This window comes from Sorex fumeus, unplaced genomic scaffold (genome assembly GCF_029834395.1).
Source record: "Sorex fumeus unplaced genomic scaffold, SorFum_2.1 ptg000087l, whole genome shotgun sequence".
In the NCBI taxonomy this organism is placed as follows: domain Eukaryota; kingdom Metazoa; phylum Chordata; class Mammalia; order Eulipotyphla; family Soricidae; genus Sorex; species Sorex fumeus.
In genome coordinates, this window is record NW_026606144.1 from 5942489 (window position 1) to 5959406 (window position 16918).

Below are 16918 nucleotides of genomic sequence, written 5' to 3' on the forward strand. Positions count from 1 at the left end.
ATTGAGAACGAGTGTCCCACAATAAATCAGACGTTGGCCCGCTGTAGACAGGACTAAGAAAATTTTCTAGGATGAAAAAAAAATTTTTTTTGTAAGTGCTCCGCGCGGCGTAGAGGGACGGAGGGGCCGCGGGGCTGGAGCGCTGCAGGGAAGGAAGCGACGGCGGGTGCCCGCTCCGTGCCGGGGACCCGGCCGGGGCCTCGGCGCGGGGCGGGGCGTGAGCGGGCCCCGCCCGTGGGGCGTGGCCTCGGGCCCCGCCCCCGGCTCCTCCCCCGGCGCGGCGCGGGGCGCTGCGCGGCCTCGGGGTGCCTAGGCGCGGGCGGCGGCGGCCGGCCGGGGCGCAGCGGCAGGATGAACAGCATCAAGAACGTGCCGGCGCGGGTGCTGAGCCGCAGGCCGGGCCACAGCCTGGAGGCCGAGCGCGAGCAGTTCGACAAGACGCAGGCAAGCGGCGGGGGCCGCGGGCGGCGCGGGGGGCGGCTCTCCGGGGTCCTGGCCGCGAGCGCTCCTGCCAGGCCGGGGACGGCTCCGCTGGGGGCGCGGGGCGGGGCCACGGGGTCTCCGGGCGCGGGGGGCTCAGGCGCGGGGCGCGCGGGGACTCGGGGGGCGCGCGGGGGGCTCGGGGCGCGCGGAGGGGGCTCGGGGGCGCGTGGGGGCTCGGGGTGCGCGGGGAGCTCGGGGCGCGCGGGGAGCTCGGGGCGCGCGGGGACGCGGGCGCGCGCGGGGTCCCCGCCCCGGCCCCAGCCGCCCTGCGCGCAGGTGAACCGGAAGCGCGCGGCGTCCGGGGCGGGTGTCCGCGGGGCGGGTGTCCGCGGGGCCGGGGAGCGGCCACGGGCACGGCGCGGGCGCGCAGGTGGCCCAGGTGCGCGCGGGCCCAGGTGCGCGCGGCCGCGCCCGGCGGCGGCCGGCAGGGAAGTGCCCGGCCCGGGGAGGCGACGCTGGGCACTTCCCGGAGGAAACGCCCGTTTCCTGCCCTCCCGCCGTGCCCCCGCGCCGCGCCGTCCCTCCCGATGCGCCTGGAGAAAAGTTTCACGTATGTCGCCAGACCCGTCGGCCCGGCGCGGCCCACGTCCCGCGGGCGCACACCCCCTTATTAAGCAGCCCGGCCGCCCGCGCGCCCCTGCCCGGCCCGCGCGCCGCCGCCCGCCCGGGACGGCCCCGGCACCCCGACGCGGAGCGGCAGGACCGGGCGGCGCGGGAGGGACCCTCCAGGTCGGACTCCGAAGCGCCGGCCACGGCCACTTTCATTTTGGAACGAGAAGAGGGATGCAGGGGGGCCGCCTGACCTTGGTGCCCGTGACTAACAACGAAAGCAAAACATAAAACCTCGGGCACCGAGGCTGGAGGAAAACCAAGTGCCCGGGCCAACCCGGCCGCAAATTAAATTTTGGCGATGAGCTTCATTGGCCCTGAGCGCCATTGGTCCCCCGTAGCCCCCCTGGTTAAAAAGAGAAAAGAAAAGAAAAGAAAAGAATGTGGCATTTAATTGAAAGTCATTAATGCATAATTGTGCAGGCGACCTGCAGAGGGATGGGGAGAAGAATGGAACTGGCAGGGAGAACCCTGGGTGTTGTCAGAAGCTAGCTTCGTTTCCTTGTTTTGAGGAGGTTTAAAGAGGTGGAGTGTGGAGTTCATGCCCAATTCAATCAGCTAATCGGTGGCTGAATAAATAGCAGTACTCCTACATTAAAAAAAAGAGAGAGAGGTGGAGTGTGTTTATTTGGTCGCACCTCGTGTGCACAGTTTACTCCTGGCTCTGCCTCAGGGATCACTCCTGGGGGCTCAGGGGACCATCTGGGGCACAGGTTACTGTGTGCAAGGGAGATGCCCTCCCCTCTGCCCTTCCTTCCAGCCCGGAGGAGATGGAGTTAAGGGCAGTTTGTTGATCTTAAAAATTGTTTTGGTTTTTGGGCCACACCTGATGATGAGTTACTCCTGGCGGTGCTGTGGGGGGAAAGGGGGGCGGGGAACCATGTGGGATGCAGGGGGTCCAACCCGGGTCATCTGCCAGAGAGACCACGTGCCCTCCTGCTGTACATACTATCTCTCCAGCCCTGAACTCCCTTTTTAATTATTGTAAACCCAGGACAACTGTTTTGAATGCTGAAGAGAAAAAAAAAATCTCTTGACGTAGGACTTGAGTTTAGTGGCTGGTTTGGCAAACAAGGTGTTTCGGTTTTGCTGATTGTTTTTCTCTGGCGCGGAATTAATTTCGGATGAATTACTTTCTAATGCTTAAGTCTCCACAGGATTCATCATGTCAGGGCCCTTCAGGGCTGAGCAAGCGAGTGTTTGCTGGTCTTTGCAGTGACGTCTCGGGGGGAAGCAGGAATGAGACTTCGCGCTTGTTGAATATTTCATTAGGTCGCTCCCAGAAATACCCTGTGAGCTGACGGCCATGCCATGGGAGTGGGCTTGCATGTGGACAGAAGCGAGCCCCACACACGGCGCCTTGGGGCTGGCTTAGAGTAACTCCTGGGGGGCCTGCCAGGACCCCCCTCCCCCCGGGCCCCTGGGTCAGGAGGAAGAGAAACGCTCCCACACTAGCTTACTGGACAGGCCACACTTTGTTTTGAAAAGTCCCTTCCCAGTCAGAGGGGGGCAGCCCCACTTCCTGCCTCCCCCAGAGGGGTGGCCCTTTGCTGTGTGTTTATTCATGCCCAGATAAGGGCGGCCGGGCCAGAAAGCTGCTCTGTGCCTTCTGTGACTTTCCATCCTTTATTTTTTATTATTTAGTTTTTGGGTCACACCTAGCAGTGCTCAGGGGACCGTGCAGTGCTGGCCTCAAACCCAGGCCGACTGCGTGCAAAGCCTGCGCACTGAGCTTGGGCACTCTTTCTGGCTCGAGCCCTGCTCCCCCTTTTAAATTTTGTTTTTAATGGGGGCGGAGTAATAATACAGCAGGTAGGGCGTTTGCCTTGCACACTGCTGGCCCAGGCTTGATCCCCAGCATCCTATATGGTCCCCTGAGCACCGCCAGGAATAACCCCTGAGCATCACCAGGTGTGACCTAAAAAACCGAAACAACAAAAGTGGTCTCAGGGCTTTCTCCTGGCTCTGCACTCATGGATCATTTCTGGCAGCCATGGGGGTGCATATGGGGTCCTGGGGATCGAACCCAGCTCAGTCGCAGTCAAGGCAAACTCCCCGCTGTGCCATCGCTCTGGCCCCCAAACCTCATTCTGTAAATGCAGGTGGCAAAGTGGTCCTGCCTTCTGGTCACATTTGGCATGGGGCAGACCTGCACTGAACACCTGTCTGCAGGGACCACTCCGGTCCTGCGTCGGCCACCTTGTCCTCCCCTGTCCAGAAGCCTAGAAGCACCGAGAGCTGCTGGGAGGTCACTGGGTGATGCCCTCCAGCACTGACGCTTCTCTGCTCATGAAGGAAGCACCTGCCAGCTGGCCTTAGAGGAGGGCCGTGATCTGAGGCCCATCTGGGCCCAGTTCGATCACTGGCCTGCCCAGCCTGAAGACGAGGCCCCCAGCCCTCCAGCCTTGGGCAGGAAGGAGCAGGAGGAGCTGCGGCCTCGTGGCGTGTGGCTGTCAGCACTCATGCCCGCTGTGGACTCACGAACAGGCTGGGGTATGCCCCGCCCCGTACCCCGGGGCTTTTCAACTTGGTGCCTGGGGGTAGCCCCAGGCAGTGCCCGGGGGACACACGTGATGCCCTTGGGGATCAAAGCTCTGGCTCTCTCCCTGCTGGACTTCTGACACATCCCCCCTCCCCCCCCCCCCCCCCCCGCACCTAGGCTGGGTGGGGGAGAGGCTGTGAGCAGGACTTTGCACGCTTGGACAGAGTCGGACAGTCAAGGGGCTGGCGGGGCAGCGCTTACAGTCAGGAAGCGGGTGTTTGCGGGCTTGCTTCCCAGCTATGGGTGCCCCCCCCCCCCGAGAGTGACTCCTTCCGGCAGTCACACGGCCCCGGGCCCCCCTGGGGGTGCTGTGTGAGTGGGGGTGAGTCCTGTGCCCGGACTAGAGCCCAGCCATGGGCGGTGGTGGTGAGGGGTCCAGGTAGCTGCAGGCGGAGGCCTGGGTCCTGCTCCCGGCACTCCCAGGAGTACCCACGGGTCTGGCCCAGCCCCCCCCTTTTTTTTATGGCATTATTGGAGGCCGAGGGACAGAGAGCCCACACAGGTGTTTGGGGACTCAGCCCAGATCAGTGGCTTGGAGACCGTCCCCGATCCAGCCGGACACCCCCATGCTGCAGGCAGCTCGTCCCCTGCCCATCACCCTCCCGGAGCTGCCTTGGTGTCCTCGTTAGGCCACTAGGACGCTGCATCCCGTCCCAGGCCTCTTTCTGGGCCACAGAGCTGACCACAAACACGGCCTCTCGCCAGCTCCAGAGAAACGGAAGCCCCTGGGGCCGCCCCGGGTCCTGCCCTGACCTCCAGCTTTTATCCCCCGGCCAAGGGGGGAGCCTTCGGCCATGTGGGACCCCACACCACCCTGCATGGGCTGACCTATACGCCCAGCAGGGAGACAGGGGCGTGGTCCCCACACTCACCTGAGGATGGGGCTGGGGGTGGGAGGGGACTCCTTCCTCGGGCCCCCAGTGTCCTGGTTTCTTTGCGGGGAGCGCGTGGTGGGGTGCTGCAGGCTCCTCGCGGGTGTGAGGGCACGGGGCGTGCTGCTACCCGGCTCCTGCGCCTGCCGCCTGCGGAGGGACAGCTGGGCTTCCCTCGTTCCTGGAAGGCCTTCACCCCAGCAGGCCGCCTCCGCCTGACCCCATCCTCCGGGGACAGTTTGGGGGATGCCCCGGGGAGTGGGTAAGCCCGCATGTGGCCTGCTTGGCCGCAGTGGCCACCCTGGCTGGCCCTGGTGAATGAGACTCGCGGCTGCTCCAAGTGGAAACTCGGGAGCCAGGGCCAGGCCGGCTTGGCGGGGGACAGGGCGCCCCAGCTGGGGAACCTGAGACAGCCCTGGGTGCTGCCTGCAGATGCGGCTGCCAGCCTGCCTGCGGGGGATGGGGGCAGTGCGTGGCCCTCCCGTGTCCCCTCATCCCTGGCGGACTCGGATATCAGCTGTGTCCCGCGCTTGGCCCCCAGCCCCAGCCCAGGACAGTGTCCCCATGTGACGCCGAGCCCCGGGCGAGGAGGGTCCCTGGGGGAGGTGTTGCCTGGGCCCTGACGGCTGCCAACATGTCCAGTTCTTGGCCTGCGGCGGTGGGCCCATCAGTCCAGGCTGCCAGCCGGTGACTCAGGCCCCGGCGTGCGGGACAGACAGGTCTGGATGACGTCAGGCAGGGGAGGATCGGCATCTGCCCAACTGCCCTGACAGTCCCAGGACAGGCCGCCCGGGTGGGGGAGGTGGTGGCCGGGGCATCCCCGAACACTGGGCCCATTGAGCAGCCCTGGCCCGGGCCAGCATGAAAGCGCCGCTGACTTCCTGCTGCCCCTCGCATGTGACGGGCACCGCAGCCACAGGCGTCCTGTGTCCGTCCCGCGGCGGCCGTGAATGCGCCTCTGTGGCACGCGGAGCAGTTCTGTCCCCGCCCAGCGCTGCCGTGGGGCCGCCTGACCCACAAGGAGTCCTCAGTCCGACGCATCGCAGAGTTGGTTTTAAAAAAGAAATTGTTTCCAGTCGCCTGGGCTGTTGCACTCTAGTGGGTAAATTATTAGTCAGAGAGACACTCACGGCCGGGCCGCCCGTTCCTCCGCGTGAAAAGGCTTTTGTCTGCTCGAGAACACGCTTCTTCGCTCACCAGGAGCAGCCGGCGGGTGCCAGGCACGGGGCTGGGTTCTGCAGGGGCCGCGGGAGGTGGGACCCAGCAGGCAAGCGCCGGGGGCCACAGGCCAGGGAGCAGGTGGCACCACCCATGGATCCGAAGGACCCCGAGAGGGCACGTCTCGGCTCAGTGCTGGGGACAGGAGGGGACCTGCCTGAGCTGAGTGTGAGCAGGGGTGTGAGTGAGCGAGTGTGAGTGTGAGCAGGGGTGTGTGAGTGAGCAGTGTGTGTGAGCGTGTGTGAGCAGGGATGTGAGTGAGCATGAGTGAGCAGGGGTGTGAGTAGTGTGAGCATGAACTAGTGTGAACGTGATTGAGTGTGAGTGAGTGTGAGTATGTGAGAGCAGTGTTAGTGCATGTGAGCAGGGGTGTGAGTGTTTGTGAGCAGGAGTGTGAGTATGAGTATGAATGGGTGTGTGGGTGTGTGAGCAGTAGTGTGAGTGAGCAAGTGCAGGAGTGTGAGCAGGAGTGACTGAGCAAGTGAGTGAGTGAGCAGGGGTGTGAGTGAGCGAGTGTGTGTGTGAGGAGTGTGAGCAGGGGTGTGTGAAGGTGTGTGTAAGTAGGGCTGAGTGAGCTAGTGTGTGTGTGAGCAGGAGTGTGAGAGCGAGTGTGAGTGTGGGGCAGTGGGAGTGAGTATGTGATGACCATCCTGCTTTGCAGGTGACAAGTGTGGGGGCTTTTCCTTCGAGGAGACTTCAGGGACAGGCTCTGGGGTCTGTGGGGCCATGTGGAAGGGGGTCAGATCTGCTGTCACCAGACGGTGGGCTCCCAGGAACAGAGCCTCCCCACACACACAGACTCCATATTGCTGGCATGAACCAGGAAGGTGCAGGGTCCACGTGGGTCTGTGCGGGGTCCGTGTGGGTCCGTGAAGGGTCTGTGCGGGGTTCGTGCGGGGTCCATGTGGGTCCATGCAAGTGGAGGTAAGGGCTGGAATTGTATGTCGGAGGCCGCTGCCCTGCCGCAGAAATGGAGGGTCCCCAGCTGTCTCTGTCTGTGGTCCAGCGTATCCCTGGCCCTTGCCCTATGGTTGCCCCCGAGGAGGGGGGAGACAAGCACCCCACAGGGAGGTTTTAGGCAGCACTCGGCACCCCACCGGCACCTGAGTTTTGTTTGTTTTGAGGTTTGGGACCACACCCAACAGTGCTCAGTGCTGACTCCTAGCTCTGTGCTTGGGGGTCACGTGGGGTGACAGGGATTGATGGCGCCAGAGCCAGGGTCGGCCCCTGTGCTCTCCAGTCACTCTGGTGTGGGGTCCCTGGCCTTGGGCAGATGCTGACCCCTCACTTCCTGCCCTCCACACCCCTGCTGCTGCTCTCCATTTCCTCCAGCGCTGCTCGGTAGGGAGCACGGACCCTCTGTGCTGCCCTCCGGAAAGACCCTGGCCGTGGGTGGCCCAGGGTGAAAGCCTGAGGCACTCTCCTGACCCATGAGCCCCTGCTTCCATCCCTGGAACCACAGATGAACAGCAAAAAAAAAAAGGCGTAGAGGGGCCTGTGTGCGACCCCTGACCCCCCACAGGGATGCCCGAGCTCTGTCCTGGGCCAGGCCTGGGGGGATGCTCTGTAGGTGCATCTGTGAGCTGTGGCCGTGGGCCCTTGTCCCTGAGCACGCCGGGCGGTGGGCAGGTGCTGGCCTCTCAGGGAAGCGCTGAGTTGCCAGGGACACAGCACAGAGAGGCAGGCTGGGTGGGGCCCGCTGGACCGTGACCCCAGGAAGGGTCGCCCGCCTCCCCACCCTCACCTTTGGGCGCCGCCAGCCTGCTCCTCTGGGGCGTGTCCATGCTGCCGGCCCTGCCACCCGGGCATCTCCGGCTTCTCCGGGCTGCTCATGTGTCTCTTGTGGCCCTGCTCTTGCCCGGAATCTTCTGGGCCAGCCCAGCCAGCTGGCAGCGGGAGCACCAGCTCAGGTGTCGGGCACAGCTGGTCACGGCCACACACATGTGGGTCTCAGGGGCCAGGGGTTGCCCCTCCACAGGACTCACAGCTGCCTGGGCCCCCTCCCTTGGGTGCCTTCCCTGTCTGTGCCAGACAGGTGCCTGCAGGGCCTCCGGGAGAGGGACTTTGTTCGTGTCCCCATGCAACCCCGTCGCTATGGCGGCCCCAGGTGCAGGGAACCCCGACACTGGGCTGAGCCCACGGCAGGCCCAGATGGCAGCACCAGCTCTGCACGGTCCCCCACCACTGGGACTGACCCCCGGGCACTAGCCCGGGAGTCACCCTGGCCACCACTTGCACGTGGTCCTCCGTGGTCCTGTAAATCAAATCCTGTGCAGAGGGGACCTGGCTAGTTGCCGGGTGAGCCAGGTGGGGGCTGCCTCTGAGGGGTCGCCCCTCCCTGAAGGACTTCTTGGAAGAGGCGGCAGTGCACTCAGGGAGGAGACGGACACAGTAGGTGGTAGCAGGAGAGGTCCTTGCCCAGGGCGAGTGAGACGCTGCTGCCCGTGCGGTGGCCACAGCCAGGTCACTGGACCAGTCCCCATCAGTGTGGGGCGCAGATTCGTTCTGTTCCCCAGGAGTCTCCTTCCTGCCCGGGGCCGCCCGCGCTGTGAAGGCGGGGAGTCGGAGGGTCCAGGGGGCTCGGCTCCCCTGCTCGAGCCAGGCAGGGGGCGTGGGGGCCGTTCCACTCTGGGCTCTGACCTGTGCCCGCACCCCGCAGGCCATCAGCATCAGCAAGGCCATCAACACACAGGAGGGCCCTGTGAAGGAGAAGCATGCCCGGCGTATCCTTGCCGCCACGCCCCCTTCCCAGAGCCCAGCCCCGCCCCCTCCCAGAACCCCCCCCCCCCCCCGCTCTGCCACGCCCCCTTCCCAGAGCCCAGCCCCGCCCCCTCCCAGAACCCCCAGCTCTGCCACGCCCCCTTCCCAGAGCCCTGCCACGCCCCCTCCCAGAGCCCGCCCCTGGAGCTCTGCCACGCCCCCTTCCCAGGGCCCGGCCCTGCCCCTCGCCCCAGTCCCCTGTCCTAGTGGCTCCTAGTCGCGCACGTGGGCCCAGTTGTGGACCTTGGGTGGACCTTCACCCCTCCCCGGGCGCCCGCTGTCCCCCGCCCCCTCTGACCCTGCGTCGGCCTTGACACGCGCGGGCATCATCCTGGGGACGCACCACGAGAAGGGCGCCTTCACCTTCTGGGCCTACGCCATCGGCCTGCCGCTCCCCAGCAGCTCCGTTCTCAGCTGGAAGTTCTGCCACGTCCTCCACAAGGTCCTTCGGGACGGGCACCCCAATGTGAGTCGCTGTCTTCTGTCCCTGGGACGCCTGTCGGGACCCTGGCCCCAGGGTTCTAGACTTTTCCATCTCCCTGCTGGCAGGTGCTGCAGGACTGCCAGCGGTACCGGAGCAACATCCGGGAGATCGGGGACCTGTGGGTGAGTGGGCACGGGCCAGGGTGCGTGGGGTGGGGGGTTGCTTCACTCCAACACTCGCCCCTGGGCCCTGGCTCCCCACATTGAGGGCTGTGGCGCTGCCAGGTCCCGGGCTGGCTGTGTTGGCATCTTGGGGTTGGACCATTTTTCACTCCCCAGAAGGTTGTCGCCTGAATGATGGGCCTGGTGCCACTCCGGGTCCCTCAGGTTCCATGAGAATGTGCCTGGGGCTGTCATGGGCCCAGCCCGAAGGCCACCTCAGGGATGTAGTCCGTGGCCCGCTCAGAGCTGAGGTCTGCTGGGGAGGAAAATGGTCACTGTGCTGCCCGGCCAGGAGCCCACAGCTGGGACTGCCCCACACACGCCCCTCTGTCCATAGGCCCATCTGCACGACCGCTATGGGCAGCTGGTCAGCGTCTACACCCGGCTGCTGCTCACCAAGATCTCCTTCCATGTCAAGGTGGGTCCTGGGGCAGCCTGGCACCTGGCCTCTCCCACGGACGCAACCCACTGGGGCCCACAGGCTTTCCTTTTATTCGGGGCCACGCCCGGCAGTGCTCAGGCCACACGTACGCACACACTCTGGGCTCGGGCTGGGCCCCCCTGGGCTGGTGCCAACCTGGGGTGTCCTCTGCAGCACCCCCAGTTTCCTGCGGGCCTGGAGGTGACGGATGAGGTACTGGAGAAGGCAGCTGGGACTGATGTCAACAACATGTGAGTGGACGTGGGACCCTCACTGCTGCACCCACATTAGGGGCCTCGCGCTGCCCACTGGCCTGTGTCCTCGCCCTACCCCTTGCCTGCCCCTGGCCCAGCCCTTGTCCCTGCCCTGCAGCTTCCAGCTCACCGTGGAGTTGTTCGACTATATGGACGCCGAGCTGAAGCTTTCCGAGTCAGGTGAGCCCCGTCTGGGCTCCATGGCCCCCCACCCTTTCCACTCTGCTGTCCTCCGTGGGGCCGAGGGAGGGCCGGGCCTCTGCGAGGTCACCATGGAGGCTCCTGCCCCCTCCGGCCTCGGGCTGATTGTTCCTCCTGGGTGACTCAGCACGGTGGGGGACAGGAGGCAAATGCCTTTTTAAGGGAAAACCGGGAGTTTGCCAGGGCGGACCTGGGCTGCCTCCAGGCGCCCCTGGGTCTGGCGTCCGGCTGGGCCGGCCTGCCAGCGGCTCCCAGCGGAACCTGCCCCCACCCACCCCCGCTGGGGAGGCCAGACTGTACTCTGGGCCAGCAGTTGAGCTCATGGGCACCTGCCCCCAGGACCGCAGCTCCCCAGGCACCTTGGGCTGGGTGGGGCCGCGTGGACAAGAGCCCCAGGTCTAGCGGAAGCCCCAGTCAGCCCCCATCAGCGCCCCTTCCCGCGGTATCTCAGAGCCCCCCCAAGAAGTTAGGACAGTGTGTCGCCAGCAGGGGGCGCCGGGCGCTGGCGAAGACCCACCTAGCCCTCAGCGCCCGGCCAGGCATCTGTCCACCGTCTGCGCGGGCACAGCTGGCAAGGTGCCCCCAGCACCCGCAGAGCTGGGCTTACTGCCCCTCTGGCCTTTACTAGTTAGTGGGTGTGGGTGGTTCGAGGCCTGACCCTGCCCGCCGCCCCCGCAGTATTCCGGCAGCTGAACACGGCCATCGCGGTGTCCCAGATGTCATCGGGCCAGTGCCGGCTGGCGCCGCTAATCCAGGTCATCCAGGACTGCAGCCACCTGTACCACTACACGGTCAAGCTGCTGTTCAAGCTGCACTCGTGTGAGTGGGCGCGGGGTGGGGGGGGAGGGGTGGTGGCTGGACTGCAGGGGACCAGAGGGGTCTCTGCGGCCAGGGACCGGACAGCCTGTCCCCCGCAGGCCTCCCAGCAGACACACTGCAGGGCCACAGGGACCGGTTCCACGAGCAGTTCCACAGGTACAGCTGGTGGGGGCTGGGCGGAGGGGGGGGCGCTGTGATGCGGGTGCCCAGAGCGTGGTGCCCAGTGCCCACGCTGCCCGGCTCCCCACGGCCGCCCCTCCCACAGTCTCAGGAGCTTCTTCCGGAGGGCCTCAGACATGCTCTACTTCAAGCGGCTCATCCAGATCCCGCGGCTGCCCGAGGTAACCGACTGCCCGCATGCGTGTGGAGCCTGCCGTGCCTCGGCGCGGCCCACAGCTCAGCTGCTCCACCCCACAGGCGCCCCCCAACTTCCTGCGGGCCTCGGCACTGGCGGAGCACATCAAGCCCGTGGTGGTGATCCCCGAGGAGGCGCCTGAGGACGAGGAGCCTGAGAACCTCATCGAGATCAGCACGGGGCCGCCTGCCGGGGAGCCAGCAGTGAGGACCCCCGCCTGGGGTGGGGGGGGGTCGCTGGCCCGGGAGCCCAGCTCACCCTGCTGTGTGGGGCAGGTGGTGGCCGACCTGTTTGACCAGACGTTCGGACCCCCCAATGGCTCAGTGAAGGATGACAGGTGAGAGTGGGAGCCCGCGCCTCCGCACTGCCCGTCTGAGCCTCAGCCTGGGCCCGTGGCCTCAGCGCCCCGTCCACTCCCCAGGGACCTCCAGATCGAGACCCTGAAGAGGGAGGTGGAGACGCTGCGGGCCGAGCTGGAGAAAATCAAGCTGGAGGTGAGGGGGCGCGCCGGGGAGGGGCGCGGGACGGGTGCGGGGCCTCGGGAGCCCACGCGTGTGTCGGCCCCGCAGGCCCAGCGGTACATCGGGCAGCTGAAGGGCCAGGTGAACGCGCTGGAGGCGGAGCTGGAGGAGCAGCGGAAGCAGAAGCAGAAGGCGCTGGTGGACAACGAGCAGCTGCAGCACGAGCTGGGCCAGCTGCGGGCGGCGCAGCAGGAGGGCGCCCGCCACCGGGGCCTGCTGGAGGAGGCTGAGAGTGCGCAGAGGCGGCCGGGCGGGCGGTGGGCGCACCCCGCACCCCTGCCCGCGGGCCTCACTCCCCGCTCCCCTCAGAGCGGGCCAGTGCCACAGAGCTGCGCTACACGAAGCTGAAGGAGAAGCACAGCGAGCTCATCCGCACGCACGCCGAGCTGCTCCGGAAGGTGGGCGCGGGCGCGGGGCGGGGGAGCCCTGACGGGCCAGCCGCTGGAACCTGTCCCCTTCCGCCAGAACGCAGACACGGCCAAGCAGCTGACGGTGACCCAGCAGAGCCAGGAGGAGGTGGCGCGCGTGAAGGAGCAGCTGGCCTTCCAGATGGAGCAGGCGCGGCGGGAGTCCGAAATGAAGGTGCGGGGAGGGTCAGCGGCGTGCAGGGCCCCACGTGCCCCGGCCCGGCCCGGCCCCCCCCCCCCCCGCACCGGTGACCTGCCGTCCTGTTGCAGCTGGAGGAGCAGAGTGACCAGCTGGAGCAGCTGCAGCGGGCACTGGAGACCAAGACTGGCGAGCTGGCGCACGCACAGGCGGAGCTCAGCCGCACGGAACAGGTAGGGGCTGCCCAGAACCCCGTGGGACATGGTGCGGTGCCACGGCACGGCCGAGGGCGCCCCGGCTCACAGGCCCGTGTCCGCAGAGCGGGGCGGAGTTGAGCTCGCGGTTGGACGCACTGAGCGCTGAGAAGGAGGCGCTGAGCACCGCGGCGCGGCAGCGGGAGGCCGACCTGGAGGAGGCCCGGAGCCTGGTGCGCGAGAAGGAGGCGGCGCTGAGCCAGGAGCGCGCCGAGCTGCAGGGCCGGCTGGCACGCCAGGTGCGCCCGAGCTGCAGTCCCGGGGCTTGGCGGGGGACTGCCATGTGCGCGCCCTCGGGGCTGTGCGTGTCCCGAGCCGTGCACATCCCCGGAGCTGCGTGCGCCCTAAGCCGTGCGCATCCCCGGAGCTGCATGCGCCCTGAGCCATGCACGCCCTCGGGGCTGTGCGTGTCCTGCGCGTCCCCAGAGCTGCGCGCACCCTGAGTCATGCGTGTCCCCGGATCTGCGCGTACCCTGAGCCATGTGTGCTCTTGGGGCTGTGCGTGTTTTGTGCGTCCCCGGAGCTGCGCGTGCCCTCGGGAACGTGCATGCTGTGAGCTGTGGGTGCTGTGGGTATGTCCCCGGGCTGTGCCCTGCGTGTCCCCAGGGCTTTGTGTGCCCTATGCGTCCAGGATTCCCCACAGCCCGCCCGGCCCCACGCTTGCTCTGCTGCTGCCCCATTAGTGGTCGCCAGGCACTGTGTCCGTCCATGGCCCTTTCCTGGTTCCTCGGGCGGCCCACGACGGGGCGACGCCTGCCCAGCCCCGGGCCTCCTTCCCACCCTAGCGGCTCCCCAGGGCCCCACCACCACAACCCGGCCGCACCCAGCACCTCCGCTTCGTGCAGGAGACCCAGGAGCGGGACCTGCAGCAGCGGCTCCTGGACGAGCAGTTCGCGGTGCTGCGGGAAACCGCCAAGGAGGCCGAGCGCATCCTGCAGGACGCAGTGGCCAAGCTGGATGACCCCCTGCACCTGCGCTGCACCAGCCCCCCGGGTAGGCCCTCCTGGGGCAGGCAGGTCGGGGTGGGCGCCCGGGCAGGCGGGGGCGTTGCTCACGGTGCCCACTCCCACCCACTCCCCGCAGACTACCTGGTGAGCAGAGCACAGGCGGCGCTGGATGCCGTGAGCGGCGTGGAGAGCGGCCACGCCCGTTACCTGGAGTCCCGGGCAGGTGAGTTCCCACGCGCTCGGGGACCCCGTGGGCTCGGTGCACCGCGACTTCCGTTCCACGGCCGCCTGAGCCCCTGGGTCCTCCGCAGACGCCTCTACACTGGTGGCCGCCCTCGCCCAGTTCTCCCACCTGACTGCAGACGCGATCGTCAACGGCAGCGCCACCGCGCACCTGGCGCCCACCGACCCCGCCGACCGTAAGCAGCGCCCAACAGGCGGGTGCGGGTGGCGTAGAGGGTGGCCCATGGGACTCGTGGGGGACCCCTGCTGCCCGGACTCCTGCGTCTCCCCGCAGGCCTGGTGGACACGTGCCGGCGGTGCGGCGCCCGCGCACTGGAGCTCACGCGGCAGCTGCAGGACCCGCAGGCACTGCTGCGCGCCCAGCCCGGCCTGGTGCGGGACCCGCTGCGGGGCCTCCTGCAGCTGGGTCAGGTAGGTGCGGGGCGGCCCCCACTTGCCTGCACCCCCCGCCCCACCCCAGGCTCCCAACCCCGCCAACCGACTCCTCCCCCGGCAGGAGCTGAAGCCCCGGAGTCTGGACGTGCGGCAGGAGGAGCTGGGGGCCGTGGTGGACAAGGAGATGGCGGCCACATCTGCGGCCATCGAGGATGCTGTCCGCAGGATCGAGGTGAGCGCCGGGCGGGGCTGCTGAGGGCGGGGGCCGCACCTGCGTCCCCCCTCTCCCGGGCCCTCACGGCTGCCCCTGGTGCAGGACATGATGAACCAGGCGCGCCACGCCAGCTCGGGGGTGAAACTGGAGGTGAATGAGAGGTGAGCGCCTCTTCCCGGGCAGGCACCTCGCGGGGCTCATACCTGCCAGGGGCTGTGCCCGCGACCGGCGCTGACAGCTCTGCCCACTCTCCCTCAGGATCCTCAACTCCTGCACTGACCTGATGAAGGTGAGCTGGCGGGCGGGCAGCTGGGCGAGTGGTCAGGGCAGGCGGGCGGGCAGTTCGGGTGGCCAGCGGGCGGCACCCGAGGGTGACCTGCAGCTTGGTCTCGGCAGGCCATCCGGCTCCTGGTCATGACGTCCACCAGCTTGCAGAAGGAAATTGTGGAGAGCGGGCGGGTGAGCTGCCCCATGCCCTTCCCTGCCGGGCCGGGATCCGACGTCTGAAGGGTGCGATCGTGTGAACACTACCCCCACCCCCACCCCCCGGCCTCCAGCTGCGCACAGCACCTGGAGTTGGCCGACCACCCCCACTGCGCAGGGACGCACCCTGGCCACCGCGGTGGGCGCGTCGGGGATGACATTGGGCCGCCCGCCATGCCCTCCTGTCGCCACTAGGGGGCAGCCACGCAGCAGGAATTTTACGCCAAAAACTCCCGGTGGACGGAAGGGCTCATCTCCGCCGCCAAGGCCGTGGGCTGGGGAGCCACGCAGCTGGTGTATGTCGCCCCAGGTGGGGGGCAGCAGGGGCCGGGGTGCGGGCCCGGGCTCGGGGGGCGGGCTCGGGGGGCCGGGGAGGCCCGAGACCCAGGCCCCGCCGGCGCGCCCGCTCGCCCGCAGGGAGTCCGCAGACAGGGTGGTGCTCCACACGGGCAAGTACGAGGAGCTCATCGTGTGCTCGCACGAGATCGCGGCCAGCACGGCCCAGCTGGTGGCCGCCTCCAAGGTGAGCGGGGCGGGGCGGGCCGCGCCCCCGCCCGCCGCCGGCCCGGCCTGACCCGCCCGCGCTCTGCTCCGCAGGTGAAGGCCGACAAGCAGAGCGCGCACCTGAGCCGCCTGCAGGAGTGCTCCCGGGCCGTGAATGAGCGGGCCGCGGGCGTGGTGGCCTCCACCAAGTCGGGCCAGGAGCAGATCGAGGACCGAGGTCAGTCGGGGCTGGGGCAGCCTGGGCCGGCCGGGCGGGCACACGCGCGCACGCCCACCCTCTCCCCGCTCCCTCTGCCGCAGACGCCATGGACTTCTCGGGCCTGTCCCTCATCAAGCTGAAGAAACAGGAGATGGAGACCCAGGTGAGCACCGAGCGGGTGCGGGTGCCCGGGGCGGGCGAGCGGGCGGGGGCGGGGCTGAGCGTGGGGCGTGGTTAGGGGCGGGGCGGGGCTGCTTGGGGGAGTGGCGGGGCCGAGCTGGCGCGGGGCGGGGCCGTACCGAGCAGGTGTGCGGGGCGCAGGTGCGGGTCCTGGAGCTGGAGCAGACCCTGGAGGCCGAGCGCGTGAAGCTGGGGGAGCTCCGCAAGCAGCACTATGCGCTGGCCGGGGTCGTGGCGCCGCCGGGCGAGGAGGAAGCGGGCCGGCCCAGTGCTGCCCCACGGGGCAGCTCCAGGAAGCCCCCAGTGGCACAGAAGCCCAGCGTGGGCCCCAGGCAGGACCACTAGGTCCAGAGGTGAGGAACGGGGCAGGGCAGGTCGGGGCGGGGGTGCACTCCCATGGGGAAATCAGAGCTGCCCGACGACGGGCGCGGGAATAGGGACGAGAGGGGTGCAGGGACTGGGGGGCAGGAGAGGGGGGCAAGAGAGGGATGCAGGGACTGGGGGGCAGGATTGGGGTGCGGGGCCCTAGACATTTCCCTGAGCCCCACCTTCGCCCCTTGCAGCTCGACAGGAAGGACAGCCCCCTCCCCCCTGGGCTGCTGAGCCTTGAGCTCCTGGGTCCTCGAGGGGCCCCACGCACCGGCTTGTGAGGGGCCATCGCCAGGGGCCTGGCCTTCCCGAGGAAGGAAGCTGGGAAGGACCCAGACAGACCCGGCACAGGCTGTTCCTGACAGCCACAAGCTGTGAGCGCAGCAGGCCCACGGCCGAGCCCCAGCTCATGAGAAATACAGTTTTGGGAACAGTCGAGTGAACTGTTGTGTATCTGCCTGGTGGGAGTGGGGGTATGAAACTGGGATTTAGGGGTCCTTAGAGACACACCCAGAACCCCCTCACCTGCCCTGCCTTGGGGAATGGGAGGTGGGCCCACAGCCAGGTGCTGGGCTGGCCACGCACCGTCCCCGTCCCTTTGGCCCGAGCACTTGGCTATACTAGTGTGACCCCGGCTGGCCCTGACCTTTGGAGCCACCCGCGATCTGGGTGCTGACCCGCCTCAGTCCCTCAGGTGAGAGGTGCCAGGCCAGGGCTCAAGTGATGGCACAGGGGGAGGCCGTTTGCCTGGCTCACAGCCGACCTGAGTTTGACCCCTGGCACCCCATAAGATCCCCCAAGCACCACCAGGAGTGCCCCCTGAGTGCAGACAGGAGTAAGCCTTGAGCACTGCCACCATCTGCCACCCCATAAAAAAGGCATCCAGGCTCCTGGGCGCTCCTGG

The 16918-nt window shown here is 67.6% G+C and overlaps 1 protein-coding gene across 1 annotated transcript; it reads left to right on the plus strand.

The window, feature by feature from the left end:
* The first annotated feature begins 277 nt into the window (after positions 1–277).
* Positions 278–16430, plus strand: HIP1R (huntingtin interacting protein 1 related). The gene is made up of 32 exons (XM_056131420.1): positions 278–444; positions 8384–8447; positions 8808–8950; positions 9034–9090; positions 9467–9547; positions 9725–9801; positions 9923–9984; positions 10684–10824; positions 10923–10980; positions 11090–11165; positions 11242–11382; positions 11455–11516; positions 11601–11673; positions 11749–11932; positions 12010–12098; positions 12166–12282; positions 12378–12479; positions 12566–12739; positions 13346–13493; positions 13584–13670; positions 13759–13866; positions 13965–14101; positions 14187–14297; positions 14382–14440; positions 14538–14568; positions 14676–14738; positions 14958–15058; positions 15180–15285; positions 15360–15483; positions 15567–15628; positions 15787–15998; positions 16209–16430. The coding sequence occupies exons 1-31, from the start codon at positions 352–354 to the stop codon at positions 15988–15990; spliced, it is 3135 nt and encodes a 1044-aa protein (XP_055987395.1). The 5' UTR covers positions 278–351; the 3' UTR covers positions 15991–15998; positions 16209–16430.
* The last annotated feature ends 488 nt before the right edge of the window (positions 16431–16918 follow it).

Excerpts from the sequence above, each read along its gene's own strand:
- HIP1R (XM_056131420.1), top strand. The coding sequence starts at position 352 with ATGAACAGCATCAAGAACGTGCCGGCGCGGGTGCTGAGCCGCAGGCCG. Across the intron at positions 8,951-9,033 it reads TTCGGGACGGGCACCCCAAT|GTGCTGCAGGACTGCCAGCG; the intron begins GTGAGTCGCTGT and ends CCCTGCTGGCAG. Across the intron at positions 14,569-14,675 it reads CCTGCACTGACCTGATGAAG|GCCATCCGGCTCCTGGTCAT; the intron begins GTGAGCTGGCGG and ends TGGTCTCGGCAG.